The 27,309-nt window shown below is 43.1% G+C and overlaps 1 protein-coding gene across 1 annotated transcript; it reads left to right on the top strand.

Moving 5' to 3' along the window:
* The first annotated feature begins 3,761 nt into the window (after positions 1-3,761).
* On the top strand, positions 3,762-15,962 carry cnmd (chondromodulin). The gene is made up of 7 exons (XM_015966392.3): positions 3,762-3,844; positions 4,001-4,135; positions 4,622-4,762; positions 4,876-4,989; positions 5,095-5,248; positions 13,890-14,050; positions 14,597-15,962. Exons 1-7 carry the CDS (start codon positions 3,794-3,796, stop codon positions 14,822-14,824), a joined length of 984 nt encoding a protein of 327 aa, XP_015821878.2. The 5' UTR covers positions 3,762-3,793; the 3' UTR covers positions 14,825-15,962.
* Positions 15,963-27,309: the final 11,347 nt, after the last annotated feature.

Below are 27,309 nucleotides of genomic sequence, written 5' to 3' on the forward strand. Positions count from 1 at the left end.
GGGCTGTGGGTTCAATTCCAGCTCCTACTAGTGGTCACCTGCTGTTGTGTCCTTGGCAAGACGCTTTTTTGTATTTGTATTTTTTATATTGTATTTATTTCCATCATAGCAAATGCATATAAAACACATGAAAAGGAAAATAACTATCTAATAAAGAACATAATAATTATCACAGGTACAAATTCCTCTTGTAAATTAAACAGTTTCTTTATGTATAATTTATGAGCAAAAAGGTATAGGCTGAAGTTAAACTTATTTAAGCCTACCCATTAATTCATTACAAAAAAAATCAACATTGTCATAAATATCAAAAGTAAATGAACATATAAACAATACAGTTATTACATGTAACATCCTAATTTCAACAAAATCAGTCAAGAGATATAAACATGAATAAAACAAAACCAATTGCAATCAATCAAGAGGTATAAATGTGTGACAAAACTAATTTTGGTGCACTTGGTAATTACGTAAGGCATTATTTTTAAAACTCTTTTTGAATATTTTCAATGAGCATGAATTCTTTAATCTATCCTCGAGGTTATTCCATAAACTCGCTCCTCTTACTGAGATACATCTTTGGTTTTTATTGGTTCTAATATTCTTTTTTTTTTTGAAAATCCCAGTTCCTCTTAGATGATATCCTCCTTCCCTTAGTTCAAACATCCTTTGGAGATAAGGTGGAAGTTGAGCCTGATATGCCTGATATACTACAACCAGTGCATGCAGGTCAATAATATCGTAAACTTCTCTGTGTTGGTGGTGGTAAGAGGGGCCAATGGCACAAAATGGCAGCCTCGCCTCTGTCAGACCACCCCAGGGTAGCTGTGGCCAAATAGTAGCTTACCATCACCGACTATATACTTACAATCCATTATTTATTTAATTTTGTTCAGAATGCTGCAGCGAGATTCTTGGAGGGCAAGTGAAAATATGAACATGCTTTACAGCGGTTAATTGTATTTTTTTTTTTGCCTAGAAATCGAGATAAACAGTAGCCCAAACTAAGAGATTTTGCTTTGCATATCAGTCTAGCCACGCTCCATTGTAACCTCAGCAGGCCCGAACAGTCTTGTGCCTTGCCTCTATTGGTTTGGTGGGCCAATCACAGTGCTCATCGGTTTGGTGGGCCAATCACAGCGCTCTATCGGTTTGGTGGGCCAATCACAGTGCTCTATCGGTTTGGTGGGCCAATCACAGTGCTCTATCGTTTTGGTGGGCCAATCACAGTGCTCATCGGTTTGGTGGGCCAATCACAGTGCTCATCGGTTTGGTGGGCCAATCACAGCGCTCTATCGGTTTGGTGGGCCAATCACAGTGCTCTACCGGTTTGGTGGGCCAATCACAGCGCTCTATCGTTTTGGTGGGCCAATCACAGTGCTCATCGGTTTGGTGGGCCAATCACAGCGCTCTATCGGTTTGGTGGGCCAATCACAGTGCTCTATCGGTTTGGTGGGCAGGATGTTACTGCGACTGAGAGAAACTAAGAGGGGGACAGTTCATTTGAAACAGCTTTGCCATCAGCTTTTGACTATTTAAACTTGGGCTTTTCTTTAAGTTAAAGTTTTCTTTATGTGCCCACCTCGTAACCGAAAGGTTGCAGGTTCGAGCCCCACTCAGTCTGTTGCTGTGTCCTTGAACAAGACACTTAACCCACTTTGCCTGCTGGTGGCGGTTGGAGGTGTCAGTGGCACCTGTGCATGGCAGACTCGCCTCTGTCAGTGTGCCCCAGGACAGATGTGCCAACAATGTAGCTCATCACCAGCAGGGTGGGAATATGTGTGTGAGTGAATGAATGAATGATTGATTGTGTTTTAAAGTGCCTTGGGGGTTAGGACTCTAGAAGGCACTATATCAAATATAGGCAAAAAAAGAGCAGATAGAGGTATTTAAGTATTTTGTTTAGAAAAATGATGTGTTTGTGTCTTCTTCAGCAGTGTATGGTGCACTGCCCTGTTGACTGACATCAGTAGCGGTGAGTGTGTCACGTTGTTTGTTGTCCAATAGTATGTGGAGACAGTTTTGAAAGACAGTCATTGATTCAGCTCCATGACTGAGCTCTGTCTATGGATCGTGGCCAGACCATTAATTCACATAGGTTGTGTGCCAGGCTACTCAATTTTAGAATAGGTTTGAAATGTCTTTTATTGGTGTTCAAATCACTGAATGGGTTGGCTCCTATTTGACATATTGCAGCCATATGTCCCTGCTGGCTCTGAGAACCAGTTGTTGCTTTTGACTCCAGGGACTCGGCTGAAGACGAGGGGGGATTCTCGGTAGCTGGAACGAGCTTCACTTATCTATTAGGCTTCCTTCATGTGGCGCTCTTTAAAACTAGGCTGAAGACCTGCTTTCATGATCTGGCTTTCAACTCTGTGGGTTAGCAGTTTCTATTATTTTATGCTTTTATTTTGTAAACTGTACCGCTTTGTTGGTTTTATCTGTTTTTTTAATACCTTTAAAGTACTTTGGTGACATGATTCATGTCAGTAAGGTGCTATGTAAATAAAGGACGAGTTGAGGTGAGATTTTTTGACGCTCAAAAATATGTCATTTAGAATCTTTTTCTTAATTAGTTATTGTTTATTTTGATTGTATACTCTAGAATATGCGAACGATGAAACCATATTTATGCATTAATACAGGATAATTCTGAAGGAGAAATCAACAAATGCACATTTATTATTATTTTTGCCAAATATGGATGATTTTTGTTCCCAATGGCTTAGTTTTTGTTTTACAAATGCCATAATTTAAATTTCATTCTCCTCCCTAATTTAAATATAAATGTAAAATGTGATCTCAGATTCGTCATTTTAGCCTCATAGCTTTACTGGGGTCAGTACAAATCTCAACATTTATTACTAAAAGATTAGTTACAACCATAAAGTTTTTCATGAATTTTCTCTAAAACATTTGTTTTACAACTAACCTGTAAATACTCTAAAAACCAGGTTTAGACTCATAAATTTCTCTGGTAATTGTTGTTTTCAATGTTTAATATTTTTCACATTCTTTTACTTTGTTGGCGTTCCACCGTAAAACAACACCCCTGCTGTTAAAGGCACCATGGGAGATGCATAGACAAAAGGGCATGTGTCAAGTGAAACTGCGCAGTGCAGCCTGGGATGTGCTGTTTTAATAAGCTAAACAATCTCAGATGTGTCTGATGATAAATATTTCCAAAAAGACCAAAATTCATTTGTTTCTCCTCATGCTGACAGAATATTTCAAGAACCCATGTCCAAAAAAGTCACTGTTTTAAAGTGTAATCCAAAAAGTTATTGTGTGTAACATGAAGTGGGTTCCCAAAGTTGGGGTTGAGACTCCTCTGTGGGTCACCAAGAACAACATGAGGGGTCTTGAGCTGATTTAAATAAAACTAAAATTGAAAAACAATATCTGAAGCTATATTTCTGTCATAAGTGTTACAAAATCTCAATCAAGAGGTCATAAATGGATATGAGTGGATGTGAATAAGTATATTTTTCTTGTGAAATCAGAAATATATAGGGTCATGTGGCTTGGTAATTGATATTTTTGTGGTTCTAAACTAATCTCCCTACAGACTTTAAAGCTGCTTCAAGTCTTCCATTTATTTCCATGCCACAGGGTGGCCACCTTGCTTTGAGAGGCTTGGAGACAAAGATGACATTCAGATGAAGAATTTTGCAATTTTATATCAACTTTACATCATTCGCGTCCACCTGACGAATCACCTTCTGGAGGATAAACCGGCTCCTCAAAGTGAGTTAGCTAGGGAGGACATCACAGACATCAGCAAGGAGAGATCATGGAGAATTCAGCTCACAGTTCTTGGTGTGTTGAGCTCTGCAGACCTGAGGTAAGACGCCTTTTGATCAGAATCAAAACTGACATCCGTGACGCGTTTGTAAAGCTGTCAACTCTGTGAAATCTCAAATTTCCCCATGATGTTACTTTCATCTTGGAGATTGTTAAACACTCGTCACAAATATTTTTGTTTTCTAATATGTCCAAGGGGCGAATCCCATCCAGTAAAGCGGCCTCTGCTGTGGTCCATCACCTCCTGAGATTTGGAGTTGTGCTTCTCGTCGCTGCAGCCGTTTATATGCTGTGTGCTTCTTTCTACCTCTGGAAAGCCGGTGACAAAAACGTAGGTGGTTGATTGTTGCTGGCATTTTACGTTTCAGTTGCAAACATCAGGCAGGCGCTAATTCTGAAACTGCAAACAGACATAATTGCTTGCAATTTTCCAAAGATTGTCATGAAACAGGAAGAAATTAGTGTAAAGATATCAAATCTTTGCTGCAATCTTCTCTGTACAAGTCACACAAATTAATCCTGGAGTCATTCTTCACCTTATGAGCAACAGAGTGATGTTTATTTGTGTTCTAATGAGCACGCATGTGGGGCAAACCTCCTCCTCCAGCTCTGCAACAGCCTCTCCTGTGGTGCTTTACGCAAATTCTCAGTGTGCTACAACTACAGAGGATTTCCTGCATGGAAAATGTCTGCAAGGGGGGGAAACAACACGATCAACACGGAGCGTGTTTCCATCCTCGTTCTTGGGTTTACCACTTTGTGATTTATGCGACTTGACTAATCAGTCGTTTGAACGTCTTATTTTGAATCCTGCCAGGTTTACAACGTTCGTTACAGCGTGAACGTCAACGGGGAGGTGAGGGGGGGCTCTGTGGAAATCGATTCTGACAACAATCTGGGGAGGTTTGAAACTACCGGCAGTGCTGGGAAAAGTGTGGAGATTCATGACTTTCAAATTGTGAGTAAGTTTGTCCTTGTTCTCTCTTCCTGGGCTCAGCAGAGACCTTCTGTGTGCTTAACAAAGTAGCAATGCTGTGAGTGTAAACATGACATCTCTGTGATTTGGTGCAGGGAATAACTGGAATCCGCTTCTTTGGAGGAGACAAGTGCTTTATAAAATCCCTTATCAAAGCAAACCTTCCACACATGAGAGCTCACAACAAAGAGACGCAGATGTTTGACCTGGTGTGTGCACAGATTCACACACAAAGTCAAGAATTGGAAATGAAGAAATATATTGCCATGTTAATCTGAGTAATTCTGCATATTTTTTGTTTGTTTTCTTGTCAGACTGATGAATTAATGCCAGTGAGGTTCGACGATGAGTTCCTCATATGGGTTGCAGAAGAGAAACCGGTGAAGAATGTCACGTTTCTGACAAGCAAAATTCTGGATTTTTGTGGAGATCTTCCTGTTTTCTGGCTGCAGTCTGTGTATCTCAAAGGTCACATTTCTTATGCTGTTTACACAACATGTATTAACTTTATCTAATGAATATAATGCTTTAGAATGCCACAAGATCAGCTTATTTAATTACTGTTGCCTGGTTTTGAATAGAAAAATGCATTAGCTTGCACTTCAAAGCCATATAATATGTCTGTCTGTTAAAGGGGACATAATATGACTTTTTTTCTTGAGTTATAATAGTTCTATGATCAAAACCGAAACTGTTCATGAAGTTTTTTGCAGCAAACTCCTCTCACATAAAACTAGTTCAGCTGTTTTATTCTTGAAAGTTTCAGTAATTTCCAGAATGAGTCGCTTCAGGGCTCTGTCACTTTAAGAAACTAAGCAAAATTGACCACGTCCACTCCTCTCCTTCCTGCACAGGCTGCTGTAAGCTGAGATGCTCCAACATCCGGGAAATGGCTTGATTAGAGCCATTGCTCCTCTAACAGCAGCTCTCTCTTACACGTGAAACGTGGTTCTGTTCCAATTTTCTCATTTGTGATGCCACAAAAGGGGATTTTTTGAAACAGCTTGTTTTAGGCATAAAAATCCTCAAACCGAACACTGACAGAAAACAAATGGATGTTCTTTTTCACATTGTGAGTGTTTTTAGAAGCAATAGAGACCCACATGGCAGCTCAAAAGGAAAGACATGTTATTCTTTTAAACCTTTCACACTATACTTTAAACTAAGATCTTCTTCTGTTGAGAAATTATGGAGCTAAATCTATTAGCACCCACAGTATGTGCTGGGGATGACTCAACCATTCTATTCTGCTTTCCCCACTTGTGCCATCACAAATGGTGACTGTTTGAAAGGACTTCTTTCAATATTTTTTCTAAAACCACACTGACAAAACAATGGATGAGCGATTTATTTATTTATTTATTTATTTGTTTGTTTGTTTGTTTGTTTGTTTGTTTATTTATTTATTTATTTATTTATTTATTTGTTTGTTTGTTTTTCAAATTTGGAGTGTTTATTTAGAAGGTAGAGCCCCACATGGCAGCTCAAAAGGATGCAAAAATTAAGTTTTTGACATGGTTTGGGGAATGCGTTTAACCCAAGACATGCAGAATCACACACTCACAGATCTTATGGTACAAAAAAGAATCTTTATTTTAAAATGGGAACTGAAGGTGCACTGGAGAAGCCCAGTGGAGATAGAGAACGGGAGTGCAGCGTCTGAGGAGGGGAGAGCAGATAGAGGTGAGTCCAAGAAGGTAAGTCTAAACTAGTTATCCTCGGCTCTCTTTATGTTTTTGGGGACGCAATGCTGGCGGTGTAGACGACAGTGGCATCCTGACCAATCACAAGCTTGCGTTGTCCGTCTCGACTGACGGATGTTTAGAAAAGAGAGCTCGACTCCATCCGTCCTTGCGGAGCTCTCCGGCAGGCCCACAAGGACGTTGCGTGTCTCTGCACTGACGCAGACGGAGAAGCATGAATCAGGCTTTACTGGGAGTAGGGGAGTATAGGAATGTTGGGTGCCGGGGTGAATTCAAGTGGGGTGTCCAGGAGAGGAAGCGAGAGGAGAGCAGGAGAGCAGGCCGGCCGGCAGAAATGGAGAACAGTGAGAGCTGCGTCCGGAAATCCTATGGGGCACAGGTGAGTAATCCTGAGGAGTCGCAGAAATCCAAAGACGTAATCCAGAGAAGTCACAGAAGTCCAAAAACATTCTAAAACCTGGTAACGGGTAAGCACAGGGAAAAGATCCAAAGGTTCACAGAAAATCCTAGAAACACTAGAGCACAAAATCCAAGAATCGCAAGAGGGCAGGAAACTACCAAGCTGTAGTAATCTTCTGGCATCGAGGAGTGTTCTCCATCCTCCTTTTGCATCCAGACCCGCTGATTGCAAATCAGCTGCAGCTGGAGCCTCCCTCTCCTGAAACACACAACTCAAAGATGGGAAAATGAGAGGAGTACTCACCCTGGCACATGACAGTCTTCCCCCACAACCCCCACACCCCCCAATGGACATCCTGACAGCAAACGCGGCCTCGTAGTCCCGGATCAGGGACGAATCCTCAATGAAGGAACTGTATAAACCAAACCACCCTTGTAGAATCGCGCAGGCAGCAGAGGAGCCGGCATAGGGCAGAGGAGGCTCGAAACCACAGACTTAACTAAGGACATGTGAAATACAGGGTGAACCTTAAGGGAAAGTGGGAGCTCCAACTGAACCGTGGAGGGAGTAGGGATGTCCAGTATCTTGAATGGACCTATGAACCTGGGATACAGCTTATGGGAGGTTGCCTTTAGCAGGATGTCCTTGGATGAGAGCCAGACCTCCTGACCAGGGGTGTAATCCAGAGCCGGGCGCCGCCGGCGATCCGCCAGCCGTTTGTTCCTATCAGCTGTTCTGTCCAGAGCCGCCCGGGTGGAGGTCCCCCCCGGAGGAACTGCTGTACCATGGAGAGAGCCGAGGGCTGCTGGGGAAACAGGGATGGTTGATACCCTAAGGAGGCTTCGAAGGGAGACTGACCTGTTGAAGTTGAGACGTGACAGTTTCGGGCATATTGGACCCAGGCGAGGTGGGAACTCCAGGAGGATGGGTGAGCGGAGCAGATGCAGCAGAGCAGATGCAGCACAGCATTGCCTCGAGCTTGTGGTTCATGCACTCACATTGTTCATTAGTCTGTGGGTAGTAACCAGACGTGATGGCGATTCTGTCTCCTAGAGCCTTGGCTAACTCCTTCCATACTTTAGAGATGAACTGGAACACAAGCTTAATGAGCAGTTTTGCTGTAACTGTGGAAGAAGGAAGAGATTTTAACGATATGAGGTGGCAGGCTTTAAAAAAACGGTCCACAATGGTGAGTATCGTATTGAAACCATGGGAGTCTGGCAACCCGCAGACGAAATCCAAAGCTATGTGAGACCAGGGGCAAGAAGGATTCGGAAGAGGATTTCATAATCCCGCCGGAGACCGATGGCCCCCCTGTTGCTGGGCACAAATGTGGCATCCTGAGATGTCGTTCTTTACATCCTTGTACATTGCCGGCCACCAGAAAGTTCATCTTATAAGGGCAATTGGGCGTCCTGCTCCTGGGTGTAGAGAAAACATGCCAGTGTGTGCCCAGTGGATGACTTTGCCCCTCATAACTTGTGGTACATAGAGCCGGCCAGAAGGGCCCTTACCTGGACCTGGGTCAGTCTTAAATGCATCCAACACCTGATCCCGGATCTCCCATGTGACTCCACCCACCACACATGCCGGGGGAGAATTGTGGAGGGCTCGACCTCCTGATCTGGAGCGTACTGTCTAGAGAGGGCATCTGGTTTGGTATTCTTAGGACCTGGGTGATAAAATCTGGAAATTAAAACAGGAAAAGAAAAGAGACCACCTGTACTGCCGCGGGTTAAGCCTCTTTGCCTCTCTTAAGGAGACCAGGTTTTTGTGATCTGTCCATATGATGAAAGGTGTTTCAGCTCCCTCTAGCCAGTGTCCCCATTCCTCTATTGCAAGCTTCACGGCCAGAAGCTGTCTGTCGCCCACGTCGTATCTGCTTTCAGTGGGGGTTAAACGGTGAGAGAAAAAAGCACAAGAGTGAAGTCGATTGTCCGAGGGAGATACCCGAGAAAGCACTGCGCCTACACTGGTGTCTGAGGCGTCCGCTTCGAGTGTAAACTGGCGTTGGGGATGATCAGTTCGGTGGAGCACAGGGGTGTTTGTAAATCTCCTCTTTAGTGTCTGGAAAGCAGCCTTGGCTTCTGGGGACCAAACAAAAGGCCGATTAATAGAGGTCAAGTTTGTCAGAGGGGCGGCTGTCTGATTGTAGTTCCTGATGAACCTCCTGTAAAAATTGGCGAATCCCAGGACCCTCTGCAGTTGTTTACGGGACGTCGGTGTGGGCCATTCAGTGACTGCACGGACCTTCTCAGAGTCTGCCCTCAACCTCCCGCTCTCAATGATGAACCCTAGAAATTTTACCGTAGGGACATGAAACACACATTTCTCAGCCTTCACATATAGGCAGTTCTCTAGGAGGAGCTGTAACACAGACCTAACAGGCTTAACATGTTGTTCCTCAGAACTAGAGAAGATTAAAATATCGTCTAAGTAGACAGTCAAAAACTTATTCGAATAGTCTCCCACAACAGAGTTCACTAGGGACTGAAAAACAGCTGGGGCATTAGTCAAACCAAAAGGCATCACCAGATATTCAAAATGTCCGATGGGTGTCTTAAATGCAGTCTTCCACTCATCCTCCTGACAAATCCATACCAAATGGTATGCATTTCTAAGGTTCAAACGACTGAAGATGGTGGCATCCTGAATGGGCTCAAAGGTAGAAGTTAACAATGGCAGAAGGTACTTATTCTTAACAGTTAAGGTTGGTTTATGCTTGATGCGTCCGCGAGGTCTGCACGGCTCCGCGCGGCAAAATTGCATCATTTTAACAACCACGCCCCTCCACCGCTCCTCCGCACGGCCCAAAATTTCAGCACAGCGCACCTAGGAAATTTTCTAACCACACGAACGGTCGGACGTGGAAAAACATGGCGGACTGGCAAGAACTAGTATGGCAGAGGTTCGTAAATACAGACATTTGTGTGATTCAGCTCTCAAAGATCACCGTGATCAACATGTTGTTAATAATTCTTGGAGAGAAATAGCTCGCACTGTCGGAAAAGACGAGGACGCTGTTAAAAAATGCTGGAATGCCATGTTGTAAACAGTAATTTCTACTTCTACTATGGTGTAGTGTTGGATGCATGCCGTAGAGCTCCATGCTGCCCCGTTCAGTTTGGGAGAATATTGGCTCACCGCAGAGACAAGCCGCATGAACCATAAACGCTGCGAGTTGTGAAGCGCGTTCCATCCGCGAGCCGCATCACCAAGCGGAAAGTGAATGCGTCAAGCATAATCCAAGCTTTATCTGATTAAGAACCCTGTAGTCGATGCAGGGTCTGAGCGTTACCTCCTTAGGAAAAAAGAAAAAAGTAGCTCCCAGAGGTGAGGAGGAAGGTCTGATGAGTACGGCGGCCAGAGACTCCTGAATGTAGCTCTCCATGCTCGCTCTCTCTCTCAGGCTTCGAGAGGTGATAAAGGTGGCTGGAAGGAAGAGGAGCTCCGGGCAGCAGATCTATGCTGCAGTCGAAGGGTCTGTGAGGAGGAAGTGAAGAAGCCCGTTCCTTACTGAAAACTTGACTGAGGTCGTGGTAGACCGGTGGCACTGCAGATAAGTCAATCTTTTCCACCGGAGGGGCAGCGGGACTGCGGAGGATCGGAGAGGCTGGGCGGAGGCAGGTCTGTGAACATTCGGTGCTCCACTCCTCTACTCGGATCGTTTTCCAGTTCACGTGGGGGTTGCGGAGAGACGGCCAGGAGTGACCCAGGACCAGCGGAGACTGAGGAGAGGGAAATACATTAAAAGCCAAAGTCTCCGTGTGGTTACCTGACACCCGTAACTGCAGAGGGATGGTCTGGTGAGTGATGGTGGATAGGTTCCGGTCATCCATAGATGACACAGAGAGAGGAGTAGGTAGCCAAACAGTAGGGATCTTCCATCTCTTCACCATGTCAGGGTCCATCAAAGATTGCTCACAGCCAGAGTCAACTAGTGCCTCAAGTGTAAACTGCTCAGAACTAAAAAACAGAACACTGGAGCATGCAACGGGAGCACGCAGAGGCTGAGTGACTGCCCACCAGTAGTCACGTCTTTACTGGTGGGCTCTGCCTTATAACAGTACTGGGCAGGCTCTAGCGAAGTGTCCAGACTCCCCACAATATAAACACAGATCTCACCTTACACAATGTTGTCTCTCCTCTAGGGTGAGGCAAGCTCTTCCCACTGTTCTGCACGAGTTCAACCAAGGAGGTGGGCTCTGCGGAGGAGCGAGGACCCGAACCATGATTATGGTCAGGAGTGAAGGCGGTTCTGGCTCTGGAACTCTGGTGCCTCAGCTCATGATGGCGCTTATCGATGGATATAGCCAGGCAAATGAGTTCCTCCAGCAAACGGGGTTCCGGGCACAACGCCAGCTGGTTCTGGACTCGGTCGTTGAGGGACTCAGTGAAAGCAGCGAGAAGGGCATCTTCATTCCAGGAAGACCGTGCTGCCAAAGTTCAGAACTCCACCGACATATCCGCCACCAATCTCTGACCCTGCGATAAATTCCATAGCCATTTCCTGATATCCGTAACGGACTCAGTACTGCCAAAAGTCAGCTTGAAATCAGTTAAAAAGTCTTCAAAGGGACCAGATAGGAACATGGAACAGTGACTCTTCGCTTCCGCCCATCTCAGGGCTCTTCCACGAAGTAATCCAACAATATACAAGATCTTAAATGAGTCTGTGGTGAAAGCTCCTGGTGATCGTTCGAATGCGAGTTGACAATCTAAAAGGAAGCTGTAACAGTCCTCAAACTCACCGCTGAAGGTCAGAGATGGCAGTGATGTGGCTGGACGGAAGTGGGTGATTTCCGTGGTAACTGCTGCTTCTGGTCCGGGGACAACAGGAGTAGCAGAGGCAGCCAGCGGGGGTTCCGAAGCGGAGGCCTGAGTCTGCGGTTGGGACAGCCTGTTGTGTATCTGACGCACCAAGGCCTCCAACTGCTGGTACTGGTTGTTTGCTGTGTGTAACTGCTCCATTAGCAGTGACAGGGCTTGTTCTTGTTGAGATAACCTGTGGAGCAGATCAGTGAGAGGTGTGTCTGCGTGGTTAGCGGTTTGGCCGGATGATTCTGACATGGTTAGGGGATTGCATTTAACCCAAGACATGCAGAATCACACACTCACAGATCTTATGGTAAAAAAAAGAATCTTTATTTTAAAACGGGAACTGAAGGTGCACTGGAAAAGCCCAGTGGAGATCGAGAACGGGAGCGCAGCATCTGAGGAGGGGAGAGCAGATACAGGCGAGTCCAGGAAGGTAAGTCTAAACTTGGTGGGGGCAGAGAATAGACTTACTGGGAATAGGGGAGCGTAGGAATGAGGGAGGGTAGGTTGGGTGCTGGGGTGAATCTAAGTGGGGTGTCCAGGAGAGGGAGCGAGAGGAGAGCAGGAGAGCGGGCAGGCCGGCAGAAATGGAGAACGGTGGGAGCTGCGTCCGGAAATCCTATGGGGCACAGGTGAGTAATCCTGAGGAGTCGCAGAAATCCAAAGACGTAATCCAGAGAAGTCCCAGAAGTCCCAGAAGTCCAAAAACATTCCAAACCTGGTAACGGGTAAGCACAGGAAAAAGATCCAAAGGTTTGCAAAAAATCCTAGAAACACTAGAGCACAAAATCCAAGAGTCGCAAGAGGGCAGGAAACTACCAAGCTGTGGTAATCATCCGGCGTCGAGGAGCGTTCTCCATCCTTCTTTTGTAACCAGACCCGCTGATTGCAAATCAGCTGCAGCTGGAGCCTCCCTCTCCTGAAACACACAACTCAAAGATGGGAAAATGAGAGGAGTACTCACCCCAGCACATGACAGTTTTGCACAAAATGTCCCCTTTAAAATTTGACAAACTACTTTACATAAGCAGAACCACCTTTTGTTTTTATGGAAAATTTACTTTTACATCATTGTTAGTTTTCTGGAGAATTTGAAGTGACATTGTTCATCGTAATGCAAATGCTGCATAGAAAAACACGGAGCAAGCTGAAAATATGAACTCTGATTTTGAAGCACTTTTTTGTGGAAACATCATTACTTCATTCAGTATTAAGGGGGGCAAACAATTTTCATTCTTAGTGTTATATTGCTGTAGATAGGCCATTCTTTTATTAAAAGATAGGCTATTAAAATGTTAACACAACACTTATATTAATCTTAAAGGTGCAGTATGTAAGAATATTATGAGAATTTTTCTGTAAGAAAATCCCAAAAGAGCCTAATGCTTCAGTCATTTTGGAAGGAAGGTTATACTGAAACATATCTCATATATCCATCTGACTGCGGAGATTATCAGTTTAGCTCCTTTCAAAACAAAAGACGGAGGGACTGTTTACCACCAGTGAGTGTCGTAGTGCCGTGCCTCCTGCGAACTAACACTGCAGCACCAACAATTGTATTTTGACGACGGCCGGCAAAAGCTCCAGAGTTGTTTAAAGTGGTTGCAGTAACCAAATTTTACCACAGGATGTCATTTTTACTTCATTTCCACATAATGCACCTTTAAACATAGATCATGATTCAGATTCAGATCAGTTTTGGTCCGTTATAAGAAGCCACGTCAGACGGGTTTCACTTTTGAACAACAACAGCAGGCAGAGACGTCGTGTCTGTTATTAATGCTTTCAAATAAGAAAAGCCACAATTCTAAAACTCACCACAGTCAACTCAAAGCAAACCGCTTTCATGTTTTTTTCACAGCCTATTAAAATCTTAGCTGTTCTTCTCTGCTGACACACGTGTGAAATTTTACATCCTCGGCTCAGAAGTTGGTGAAACATTCGAACATCTAGAACATACACTAAATTTAGAGCTGAACAGCAGGAGGGGAGAAAAAGACTAACAAAGTCTTGTATTAAAAAAGAATGAACTTGAAATATGCAACGCTGCGTGATATCACTGCTGCTAAGTGAATTATTCAAGACGTCTGAGACAGCTCCAGCTATGTAGGATTGAGCTCTGAGGACATGCATGGCGTCTCGTGGATGTTGACCCAGTACTCTCGCCTCATGTGGATGCCTGTAACAGATGGGGAGAGGAAAGAGAGAGGCGCACGGCGAGCCAAACGGCAGTTAGGCATGGAGGAGATCAAGGCGGATGCTGAGGAGAGTACCGCGGCGGCAAGAGTTTTGGACGAAGAAGAAGAGTCAGCTGCAGGGTCAGCGTACAATCCCGAAAACCCTTTCCATGTGAGTAACAACTTCATCAACAGCCCTGTTTACAAAGAGCACGACTCCGCAGTTGGTGAATTTTTGATGAGCTATCAACAAACACACTCTGTGCCCTGAAGCAAGGCTCAAAGTGATGTTTTAAATCAAGGCTTTGCTTTTTTAACACCCACAAATAACTTAATTACAGCAAATTTAAGATGCCAGCTTTGTTAAAAATGGATGCTCGCTCAAATAGAAGCATAGAGAGAGGAAATGTGTTAACCTGGATCAGCTGTGGGTGGTTCATGCTGCTGCTGGTGCTGCTATGGTGAAGGTGTCATTCTGGCAGCTTAAATTACAGGTCACCTGGGAAAAAGCTGCCATTTCAACTTGATGAACTTATAAACTGATGTAAAAACTCCCACCGGCTATAAAAATTCATGCTGCCTGGAACTAATCACATTCCTTGAGAGGATGGGGAGGTTGTTTGTAGCCATTTGAATTGCAAATAGTTGCAGATTTAGAAGATGTTTCAAACTAAAACTGTTGCTTGTTGTAAAAGAAATGTGATTTTTGTAAACGCAGCGCAGCGGAGACAGCAAAGACGAGAGCGCCCTGACCTTTGACAGCATTTTGGACCGCCAGGGAATCTGCTGCTCGGAATGCCAACGCAGTTACACACACTGTCAGCGAGTGTGTGAGCCTCTGCGCGGCTATTGGCCGTGGCCCTACAACTACAGAGGGTGCCAGGTAGCCTGTCGAGTCATTATGCCATGCCGCTGGTGGGTGGCTCGAATTATGGGTGTTGTTTAATGCACCAATCTCTTTATCTGGAAGGAGACATTTGTTTGTGTTTTTCTTTTCCCATACGAAGATCCTTACAGACGTCAAACCTGTTTCAGATGTCTCAGAAAACGTTCATTTAGTTCAGACCAGAATGATAATGGCTACTTTGAGCAAGGTAAAAACTAAACAGAAAAAGAAAGCAAATGCATCGTTGGTGCTAGCTGCTGCAGCCGCAGGCTCTTCCTGTGGGAATTTCATCAAATTCCTGCCAAAATGACTTTGTGATTGGAAACCGTCAAAAGAATAAAGATTAATAAAATAGCTGTCACATAAAATGCTAAGGATTTTAGTGATTGGAGTTGTTTTAAGATGACAAAATGCACTTTGTTTTGGCTGGTCGTTAGCTTGTCAGTCTTGTATTGTAAACTATTTTTCTTCCAGCTTTTACTCAGTGCACACATGGAGTTCCAAGGTTAATGCTGCCATAATGCCAGGCCTGATGATGAGTAGATTGTGGACTGGTAATAAAATTATCCTGACTCTTATAAATCGTCTGGTTTGCTTGTTTTTTTTCTTTCTATATTGAAACTAGAATACAAAAGTGCTGGTAGGATGTTGAGTAGGAAGCTTGGGACTAAGGCCCTGTCCACACGTAGATATTTTTCTACGTTTTGGCCTGTCATTCACACGAAAACTGAGTTTTTTCACACAAAAACGGATCTTTTAAAAATCTCCGGCCAAAGTGAAGATCTGCGTTTTCTCCGTTTTGGGTGTCTGCGTGTGGACAGACAAAACCGGAGTTTTAAGCTCCACAACGTCACTTTCCACGACAAAAAAAATGCTGACATCACGTGTGCGACCTGTGTTTACACTAGCCGACAGCATGGATGCCCTCAGAGCTGCGCTCACTTTATCAATTAACCAAGCGCTTTTTGCTTGTTTGTTTTTGCAAGCGGAATTACTGCTCCTTGCAGAAGACCACAGACGAAGGACGAGGTTAAGAACGGGGGAAGTACTGCCGACTACAGGTCTGGCATGTCCTTAACAACGTATTTATCCGGGTACGTGTAGACAGAGTTTTTTTTTCTTTAAACGAGGTGGTGTGGATGCAAGTTTTTGGAGGGGCGGATATTCGTTTAAAAAAAAACCCGGCTACGTGTGGACTAGGCCTAAATCCAAAGACGCAGCAGATCGTGTACCTTCTCTTACTGAACCAGCTTCAATAAATTCTAATTAGTGTCAGCTGGCTTTGATGTTTTTCTTGTCACATGTTTCCATGGTTTCACTGGGTGTTTTATTTTATTTTTCTTAATTTTTTTTTTTTTTTCTACTTTGACAAAGCTGAAGTGACAGCAACAGTTGCCGTAACTTCCATTCACAGCTAGGATTCAGTTTGAGGGCAACACGATTTGTGCAGTTTGACATCTGTATTGATGTGAACTAACGCGACATGAGTGTTGTGGCAATGATGGAAAACGTTTCCGTAAAAATGACAGTTTTATTCAATAAACTTTTGTTTTTGAAGCAGAGAGAAAAGTGTGAATGTTGCATTAAACAATATAGTAGAAACACTTGAATTGTGGCACTGGCGAGTCTAAATACCTCCCAATCTAAAGATACCAGATTAGTATCTCTTCTCAAGGCACGTGACGACTTTTAAAATAAGCAAAAGGAGCCATGTTGTGATCAAGACGATTTCACACAGGGTTATCCAGGCACATCAAATTACAACAGATGTGAAATTGCACCATATCTGCCTCTAAAGCTGCATTGAAACTCTGAAGCAGTGCAGAGAAGCAACACAAAGAGATGCTTGTCTTTTTTGCTCGGAGATTTTTCCTGGTTTTCACAGGGGTAGAGGTGCTTATCACATCTGCAGTGCCGATAAGACGGCCTCCGTGCTTCCGTAGGCTATACAATATTAATCCCTCTCCCACGTCTGCAGATACACTTAAAGGAAGGTGACAAGCATGACATATCCAGGACCTCCTGATGGCTCGTGCTCTGGAGTGCAGCCGCTAAAAGAGCCCCAAGTACCCTCAAGTGATGTAAATTTGCAGGGGGAGTCCAATTTCCATCACAGTGCTGTCACTGCCATGGTCATTAAACTAAATCATCCCGCTGTGTGTCACACAGCTCCCATTTTAAAGTCCCCTCAATAATGGAGTTATACTTGGACTGCAGATTGCAGCACAGCAGTGAAACGTCCGACCTGACATCACCTGTAGAACTAATCGGAACAGTATTTCATCTTAAGAAATCGGAAGTAGACGGCATCTATGGATGTGAGGCAAAAATCAGAATTTTTTAATCACTTTTTCACGAAAATCCCGCCTACTGCAGTTTAACAGAAGAGGGGAAAAAACGATGCGTGCGTGTTTATTTGCTACTGAGACGTAAATTGGTACGTGCGTTTTCAATCTTGGGACTCGTTGATCTAACGGCACAGCGCAAAGAGCTCCCAGTTTAGACAAACAGATTAAAACACACTAACAAAAAAGCCTCGCAACAGCAGCAACGGGTATGGCATTTAAACTGTGGAAAAATACATATACAGCTCAGATCAACAGCAGTTTTGTTATCCCGAGGCCCTGTTTGGAAAGAACTTGTCTCTTTTTGCCATCCCTCTGTTTCCTATGAAGAGAAATGCAGCCCCATTGAGTAGAAAGATGAATGACACTGTCTCCCGTCTGGAGCTGAGCTTACCCTGGGAGCCCTGCAGGCCAGGGAACAAACAGGGCTTTGTGAGCACCGACCCACTGTGCCCAGCAGCCAGACAGCAAACCTCCACTCCCGTGCTAATAAGAAGCCACAGATGAGGAATCCGTTCAGCTTACAGGGGAGGGGAGCTTTCTCGCGTCCACCTGTGCTTTCATCATTGCCCAACAAAACAAGCAAAAGACCAGGCGGGTTTGCTGTGCATGGTGAAAGTTCCTGCAACACAGTCTGTGCAGGAAAGTGTGGCTCCATTGTGATTTATTCGATTGCAGGAATTTGAACTAATCAAGGCTACGCAGTCACCCGAGTCCCCCGTAAACACGTCAGAAGCCTGTCATAAATTTACCCGTTTTTTCCCTCAAGAGGCACGAAAAGTGTGAACAGCAGTGAGAAGTGAACCACTCAAGTCGACGTGTCCTACATTTGATTGCATGTTTTCCATTACATCCAGACATGAATGCCATAAACAGTAGTGACAGTCCATTTTGCACCTTAACGATGAACACAGAAACCCTTTTAGGCTACCTCATTATGTTTGTCTGCAAGCAAGCACTGCAGTACATTTATAGATGCTGGCACCGGAGAACCTGTAACCCGCAGTTTTGCACCAGCAGCAACAACTCCAGCTCCAAACATTTGTCTTTTTCTTTTCTCTTGAACAGGCAGAAATGCACGGCTGGATGAAGGAGTGTTCTGGTACAAGGCTCAAATGCTTTTTAATCCCACGGTTGAGTGACCACTTGCAGTTCTGTCCAGTTCTCCGCTTGATGTTTGCAGGTTCCTCTGAAGTTTTCCTGCCATTTTCTCCCTCTCAGAACTCCCTCCTGTTTTGTATGCAAGCCTCAAATGGTTGTTAATCAAATGCCTGCTAGTGTTGCACAAAGAGGTGTGACTTGTTTATTTCACTGAGTTAAAACTCCTGATACCAGCTATAGACCTGCCTTGCATTTGGTAAATTATTTTCAACGTTATGAAACATTATAGCAATTACTCTGCACACGCTGTGGGGACTTTCTCTTTTTTACCCTGTGTATTGCACTTGGTTGCATGGTGTCCTTGTTACACTTAAATAGAAAACCTGCAGTGAGGTGTGGGTGTAAATTGGACACAGTTCTGGAATTTGCACCACTGCTCTCCTAAGGAACTACTGTATGTGTGACAGTTAGTGTGGTGGAGGTGCCCAACCTCCTGTGGATGTCAAAAGTTCTACTGAAAAATGGTGGGCAGAGGTCTTTGAAGCATGTGTCTCTAAAATGATTCAGTATTTATTTTAGTTTCAACAAACACTTGTTAAAAAAAAATCCCATTTTTACTTGAATCATCAGTAAATTTCCAAATAAGTTAATTTCTTTGTATGTAAGAAATCTTGTGTCTTTGAACAACCTTGATTTAGGAAACTAAAAAAATTTTGTATTGCATTTGTGTTTAGCATGGGTACGATCAAGGTTGATTTTTGCTGTCACAAAAAAAATCTGTTTTCATAACCATAAATATAAAAGTGCTTCTATAAAACTGAGCTTCTCTGTCAAGTTTGCATTCCAGTTATCCTTGCAGAAATGTTGTGACACTCCTTCAGGAAGTGCCTCAGGGCTGCACAGGAAATGCTGCAGCAAGGCTGCTGTTGCATTTTCTTCTGACAAATAATGATAAAACTTTACATAAAAAACACATGTAGTGCAAAATGAATGGCAAATATTTTTATGGTAGACATGAAATACTATGAAAGGTTTGAGATTGGAGTTGCTTCATGCTACCACTACATATTCCAAAGCTTCTTTTGCATTCTTTACACTGTAAGATATTATGTTACAACCTGTAGCGGTGATAAAATGAAGGATGGGGTGTAACACAAACGGCACGTGCAACGTGGAAAGCTTCAAACAAATGTTTAATATGAAAAAAATTAAAAGTATTGGGGCTCCCACAATGGTAAAAACACATTTATTCACGCTATTTGACTCCTGAGTTTTTAAAATTTCAAATAGAATACTTTAAACTCACCACAACACTTTTACAAACAAAGATTCTTTGACCATACACACCTATTCTGTTTAAAAACAAACACAACTAAGGCCCAAGACTATAAAACAAACATATCTCACTTTAGCTCCTCAGTAAAAACCATTAAAAGCCAATTAAACCAAAAGTGGGGTAGCTGGGGGAGACAATACAAATTTGATCCCCTGCCTTGTTTATACTCAGGTGAAGCTGTTTCTGCTGAAGTGAGGAGGAGGAGGAGGAGGGGCAGAAGCCCATACTGGGTGTGTCTCTGTCCTGTTGAAGGACTCTGGACGGCAGAAGATGGCACTAATTTGAATCCACGACAAATATGGAGCAGCTGTAACTAAAAAAGGTTGAGAGAGAGAGAGAGAGAGAGAGAGAGAGAGAGAGAGAGAGAGAGAGAGAGAGAGAGAGAGAGAGAGAGAGAGAGAGAGAGAGAGAGAGAGAGAGAGAGAGAGAGAGAGAGAGAGAGAGAGAGAGAGAGAGAGAGAGAGAGAGAGAGAGAGAGAGAGAGAGAGAGAGAGAGAGAGAGAACTTTTCCTGAGTAAATAAAAAAAACTGCCACAAGTAAGTAACGGTCGCTTGGCTAGAATTTTTTTGCTGCTTGAGAATGTTGCTTGGCTGGCCATTGGTAGTTTTTATTTTCTCGGAACAAGAACATTTGGATCATATTGAAGAATATGTACCTCATTTTAAGTAATGCTGTTTTATTAGAGAATAATTTGTTGTCTATGTCTAAAACTGAGGCTGTCTGGGTCACTTCCTTAGAAATCAGTTTTCGCAGTGTAACGAGCGTGTTCCCTGAGAAACAGTTTCTTTACTTGATATTTTTGAAATACAATCGGTCACTCTGAGTTTCACAAGATGGCTGAATGTGATAACAGTCTGCTTCTTTTTCCTGGACTAGTTGCTGATAAAGCCACAGATATCTATATCACAGTATATTTGCATTAATGAACTCACCCATCTTGTCTCACAATGAGGAAATCTGTGTTGACTTTGCAGCCAGGAGAGATGCTGGTACAAGCTAACCATTAGCATTAGTAACTTCACAGCATGACAGATCTCCCTCAAACTTCTGTTATCGGTGGAGATGAAACATCAGTGCTGCTAAACGAGCAAAGGCAATGGAAGAGTTTTGTTCCTGTTAGCCAATCAGAGGTGAGATGTCCAAATATCACGAATAATATTGAATAAGGCTCTGATTCAGTCTTTTTCTTCCCCCCTCTGCTCCAGCAAACTTCTACTTCCTGAAACAGGAGCAACAGAGCATTTCATCCACAGGAAACAACCCACAAGGCATTAATTTGAACTAGAGAGCACCGCAAATGTATTGAAAAACAAGTGAATAAGAGCTTTAAAATCAGCGTAATATTTTAGCAGTTGAAATTATTCAGATGCATCTATTTATCTGTCTCGGCCTGCTCAGGTTAGCTGCTAGCTCGTCAATCCCTACTTTGCCAAACTGAAGACTTTCCAGCCGTCTACAAAAGACAAGACATTAATTGTTCATAACCTTTCTCAGAGAACCCCACTTCAAAGGATCTCAACCATCACGTTTAGTCCTTGTAGGAAGCGATCCAGAAGTTACACATTACTTGACGCGGGTTGAAAAGGCGCTATAGATAGCTCAAAGCAGAATCAAATGAAGACTTCACATCTACAAACTGTAGGAAAAGAAATAACAGCTCATTCTCAAAGCTATGTCAAGAGGCTTCCCACATGAAAGCAGAAGTTGTCTTAAGAGTTGCAGGAAGTACTGACAAAGTTTATGCAGGGAAAAAAAAAGTAAATGTCTTTTTAATCCTCAGCAGCACATGCAACAATGAGGGAGCCTGCATGCTTAGATATGTCACCCCGGGGGCAGGCTCTATACTTAAGACTTACAACAGCCTCATTATCTCCCTCAACTCACATCAGATCCTAGCAGCAGTTTGTCACAGGCAGGCTCCTTTCTGCCACTAGGCATCAGACCAATTCTCCTGCAACACTACTGTACATAATTGCCATATGGACAGCATTTTGAGCCAGACTGAAGACTAAAACGCCCTCCAGGCAGATTCCCCAGATAACTAAATGAATATTTTACCTAATTTCCATCTCATTTGCACCGCATTATCACACAGGAGGGAATTATTTAATAAATTGATAGAACAGATCAAAAACAGGTTTACACTTTGATTTTTCTGAAGCTGTTATTTTGATAATTTGCCTGACTTTTTCCCCCGTGCCAAGCTTGTTTTTTTTTATCCCTCCCAAAATATTTCAGCATCATCTCTTCGTGGAAACGCTATAATGAAACATACAGCAAATTAATAACTGTCAGTCTGCATAAAATGCCTGTCTTGGTTGTGTGAGCGGTTCCAGTGAGAAGTCCTTTTTACCTGCCACCCCGCTGATTAATTAATTTCACACTTTTTAATTAAATCCACAGTCTGGGGAGCCTGGGATGCACCGCAGGGAGCCGTACTTGAGCCTTGTGTTTACAGAGATTACTAAAGAGGGTCTGAGACTCCTGCTCCATGGCGGATGTCGACAGTGACGTCAGCCTCTGGATAGCTGAGCTTTAACTGCCAGGAAGATAATAGCATCTCACCATTTGTTGGTACTTGCTGAGGATTTGGACAAACACAAGGGAGCTTGACAGCAATGTCCTAAATTAAGATTTGACTGGAGCACCTGCTGGAAAAAGTTTCCTTTAAAAATAGTCACAGGCTAAGTTCACAAAACAGATGAAAGTGGCCCAAATCTGACAAAAATTAGACCAATAAAATATTTTTTAAGCTAATCCAAACAGCATTAATCAGATTTGCTTCAAATCAGACCCTGATCACTTTCATTTGTCGACTTAAACTGGATTTAGATCTGACACTTTATAATGCAGCCACTGTTTGAACAACCATGTCATACTTCATCCAACTTTTACACCACTGAAGTAACAGATGGCAAAATCCTGTGCTGGAAGAAGCAGGGACTAGCGACATCAGACGTAAATGGCAATGAAATTTTTCCTTTTGTCAGCTGGTGAGAATTTACTCATCTCCAGTTGTACTACAGCTTCAAGACTGAGCTGAAATGTGCAGCATTCTGGTAAACACATGGTGCTTGCACATGAGAGTCACATCTTCCACCTCTTATCTGTCTGAGCGCTCCTTCTCTGTGGCCGTCTCCAAGTTTCGGTCCTCCATCAACTCCCTCACACACGGTGTCCCACAAGGTTCTGTGCTGGGGCGTCTGTGTTTATGTTTATGTTTATTCATTTGGCAGACGCTTTTATCCAAAGCGACTTACAATTTATAACCTATAGGGCATGTTGTGATCTGTGGGGGAAACCGGAGTACCCGGAGGAAACCCACGCATGCATGGGGAGAACACGCAACTCCACGCAGAAAGGCCGCAGCCGAGTTTCAAACCTGCAACCTTCATGCTGCGAGGAAACAGTGCTAACCACTGCACCACCATGCAGCCCCACTACTGTTCCCCCCCTATCTACTTTCTCTTCGGCACATCCTGAGCTCCTTTAAAGGAATCTCCTACCATCTTTATGCAGATGACATCCAACTGTACATCTCCTTTAAGCCCCATGAGATGTCTAAGCTGCAGCTGTTACACACCTGCTTAGACTCTATCAAAACCTGGATGGCTGGGAGCTTTCTTCAGCTGAATGAAGATAAGACTGAGATCCTCATCTGTGCCCCAGACAAGCTGGTTCCCAAAGTCAGAGACTCTCTTGGTCAGCTTGCTTCCCACACCAAACCTTCCATCAGGAATCTTGGTGTGACCTTTGACCCAGCTCTCACCCTGGATTCTCATGTCAGTTCTCTTGTTCGCTCTTCCTTCTTCCATCTCAGGAACATTGCTAAGCTGAGTCCCATTCTGTCCCGCTCTGAACTTGAGACAGTTCTCCACACCTTCATCTCCTCATGCTTAGACTACTGTAACTCTCTTTTCACGTGTCTGAGCAGAACCTCCCTGAACCGTCTACAGGTGGTTCAGAATGCCTGTGCTCGGCTTCTGACCAAGACCTCCAAACACACTCACATCACCCCGCTACTCCTCCAGCTTCATTGGCTGCCAGTCAACTTCAGGGTTCATTTTAAGATCCTGGTTCTGGTCTATAAGACCTTACATGGACAAGCACCATCTTACATTGGTGATCTCCTTAGTCCCTACACCCCCAGCAGGTCCCTGAGGTCCACTAATCAAAGTCTACTGGTTGTGCAGCGCACCAGGCTAAAGACCAAAGGTGACAGATCTTTTGCTGCTGTGGTCCCCGGTGGTCTCCTTTAAAAAGCATCTGAAAAGTCACCTGTTCAGGCTGGCTTTTGTGTGACCTTATCATCACCATCTTTTTATTCTGCTCTGACTAAAGTCGTCATTTGCATTTTTTTACTTGGCGGGTGTCGGAACAAGCTCCCGCACCGTGAGAACAAACATCACAGCTCTAAAGCTGATCTTCATCGCGTACGTCACAGGTCACGTGATCAGGAAGCAGAAAATCCATGTGTTAGGAGATGGTTTTGGGCCGCTGCTGTGAAAAAAGCTAAGCGCGTACCGGAAAAGCTTCTGCCGATCACAATTTGACAACGGGTTATGAAAGAATGGATAACACTAGAAACATGCAGATTCTAAGAGGTGGGTCTACTCTTTGTTTTGGAAGTTTTGGCATTGACATTATCATAGATTAAAACATTCTGTGGCTCTTCAAATAAAAACAGTAAAAACGCTCAAAAACGCTAGCAGCCAGGGGCTTTTCTGATCAGGAAAATAACAGGCACAATCTAAATTATTTGTCAATTTAAACATATTTTTAGTAATTAATTTAATCATTTTTGTATTTAATTTTTTTTTTGTTTTTCTTAAGCCCTTTGTGATTTTTATCTTGGGAGGTGCTATATTAAAGATTGTTTTCTTTCTTTCTTTCTTTCAGCACGGCTGTAGTCTGGTGGTGGTTGCATTTGAACTACACATGAACAACCATGCAAAACAGTCAAAGATAAAAATTCTGCATTAATTGAGGGCATGTCAAAATGTTGAATACATTAGGTATAAATAGGATTAATTGCAACAACAAAAACAAGCATTCACTTTGTTCTGTTTGTGTTAAGTTCACGTTTAACGAATCTACTTCCTGCAGCTCCTTTAAATGTGGTTCACACAGCTTTGTCCAGCCATCAAAACAAAATAGTTTGTCGTGAAAGCATTTCATTGTGATTGAACGGTGGGGAACTCATTTGTTAGAAACTTGAATCGGTGATCTTTGGTCATTCGGGATGACAGCTTCGCTGACAGCTGTTCTAGCTCCCTCACCCCCACAGATGACCTATGACAAACATCAAGCTGGGTCTTCTGTCTGACGACATTGTTTTCACATCACACCCTCAGATGTACCTTTTCTGTTTCAATTTTTCTGCTCCTTTACTTGACTTCAGTAATTCTTTTCTACTTTTGTCTTTTACTACACAATATTTTGAAGCAAGCTTCTGCTTAAAAGGTGATAGTGTTTTAATTGGTGTTTCCCCCCCTCCCATTGTACAATTCTCCCTATGTTAACTATGGAAATTGACGTGTCCCACAAGTGGCTCATGGCAAAAAATAGAACCCGATCATATCTTTAGCGGCACGGCGTGCCGCTTCTAGGATGTGCCTGGAAATAGCCGCGTTGCTGCTGGTTTGAAATAGTCCATAGACTGTATTTGGATTCTTTTTGAAGCAGTGACGTTCAGCTGCTGTTCTGCTCCGCTGATGCGTTCAGTGTGAGTTTGGGGTTAGGCAGCCAATTTTCTGGTTCTTCACTATACACAGAGTACATAAGGAGCCTAAGCCTCCTCTCTTTCCGCTCAGCTCATGGGTCCATGGAAGAACAAAAAATGAATGCAAGTCAATGGCGCTAAAAGAGTTATTTTCTCATCCATTTTGCCTTACGCCCTAGATCACACGTATGTTCAATTTCAATAGTTTGAAGTTTGTAATTATCGTGACTAAAACTCAGACACCGGTATGTCACCGCTGAATCTCCTCTGCCCTTGCGTAGCTGCTACTTACCAAATGGTCAGCTTTCTGGTGGTTCTTTGGAAAGGTTTGAAGATTGTTTAACTTAATGCCATTTTCTTCTCCTTTTCTCTGTGTCTGGTTTGATTATGATTATTGTAGTCCTGGACATGTTTTCACACAAAACCGCTGTTAAATATTTTTTCCCCAGTTCGGTAATAAGTGTGTTCTTAGCATGAAAATGTGTCTTTAAAATTCACGGACACTATATGAGAAATCCATGGCACAGAACAAACGGGATCAGAAAATAGCGTTTTTAGCCCCATTGACTTGCATTCATATTTTTGTACTTCTGGGGACCCATGGTAAGTAAATGGGTGTGACCTTTTGCTGACACAGTAGAGGACGATATCGCCCTCACATAGGACAAATGTAACAAAGATGCTCATAAAAGAGAGCCAGCGCAGAGTTAAGCAGAAGACGGCAGATTTGGATTCCTATTTCTTGATATTTGAACATCTCGCCTCTGGTTGGCTAACAGCAATGCAACGTTACTACTGAATCCATTTGCTTTGCAATTTTGATGTTTTATCTCCACAAATAACACAAGCCTGAAGCACTTCTGCCATGTTGTGTAGTTGCTAATGCTAATGGTTAGCTTTTACTAGTTGTGACGTGCTCTGCTCTCTCCTGGATGCAAAAACAATACCAATTTCCCTTTCGTGAGCTAAGATGGGTGAGTCCATGATTGCTAATTTGACACTACAGGGTGCAAATGCCACTGACTTCTAATCCAAAAATGTCCTGTCTATGTTTTATTCGTGGTTAATGCAAGAGATAAAGATAGAAGACTATTTTCACATTAAACCTACATGTTGAACTCAGAGTGGCTGATCATGCTTAAAAAAATGTAAAAAATAGTGTCTTAGTTAAATTGGCCTTTAAGTGATCTTCAACCCTTGTGTCTGTGCTTTTACTTAAATAAAAATAAAATATTTATAATAAATTAATGAATATTTGCTGTGCAACTCTGTTGCAAAACAAAATTGTTCAGTTTGGCATATTCTAAAATTTACACCCTACTGTGTGACACGCTCGAGTACTTCATAGTTTTAGAAATTGCAGCCTCCCGTTTAATTGTGCCGGCTTTTAATCTTCTTCCTCATCATGAATCGTGATGAGATTACACACCGAAATTATAGTCAGGTAAATGTGCAGCAGAGACCAATACCGCTGAAATAAATTAAGTGCTACAATTTAGCTGAAAAGAAAAGCTGAGCGAATATTGTCTTCACAGTAAGTGTGCTCATATTGAACCACCGTATTACTTCCCAGACTCTGGTTATTTAATGTCAATGCCGATGAACATGAGTGTGTGAGCACGGCAGGAAACACAACAAACACACACCTTATCTGTTTTCTTTGAGACATAAATTTTGGGATCTCTAATCAGAAACATTTGGATCCAGATATTTCCGTCTTAGGCTGCAACTAGAAGATAAGCTGACATTTAAAGGTTAAAATAAACAAAAACAAACAATTTCCAGTTTGGAAATGCACAATTATTAGGATAAAACAAGTGCTTCATGTTAATATTATTCACTTTTTCAAACCAGAAGTAAAACTCTTCTGACAGACATCCTTTTGAGTCTCTGCCACACACACAGCTGCTGCTCTATAGAAGGTAACAAGAAAAATAATTAAATAAGAGCAAATTACTTGGAAAAACTTGCTGAAAAACATTTATAAATCTTCAGAGAACTATGCTATCAACCTTGTGTTCTCATTCTATCTGCCAGAGC

Source organism: Nothobranchius furzeri, chromosome 14, assembly GCF_043380555.1.
Source record: "Nothobranchius furzeri strain GRZ-AD chromosome 14, NfurGRZ-RIMD1, whole genome shotgun sequence".
Classification (NCBI taxonomy): Eukaryota; Metazoa; Chordata; class Actinopteri; order Cyprinodontiformes; family Nothobranchiidae; genus Nothobranchius; species Nothobranchius furzeri.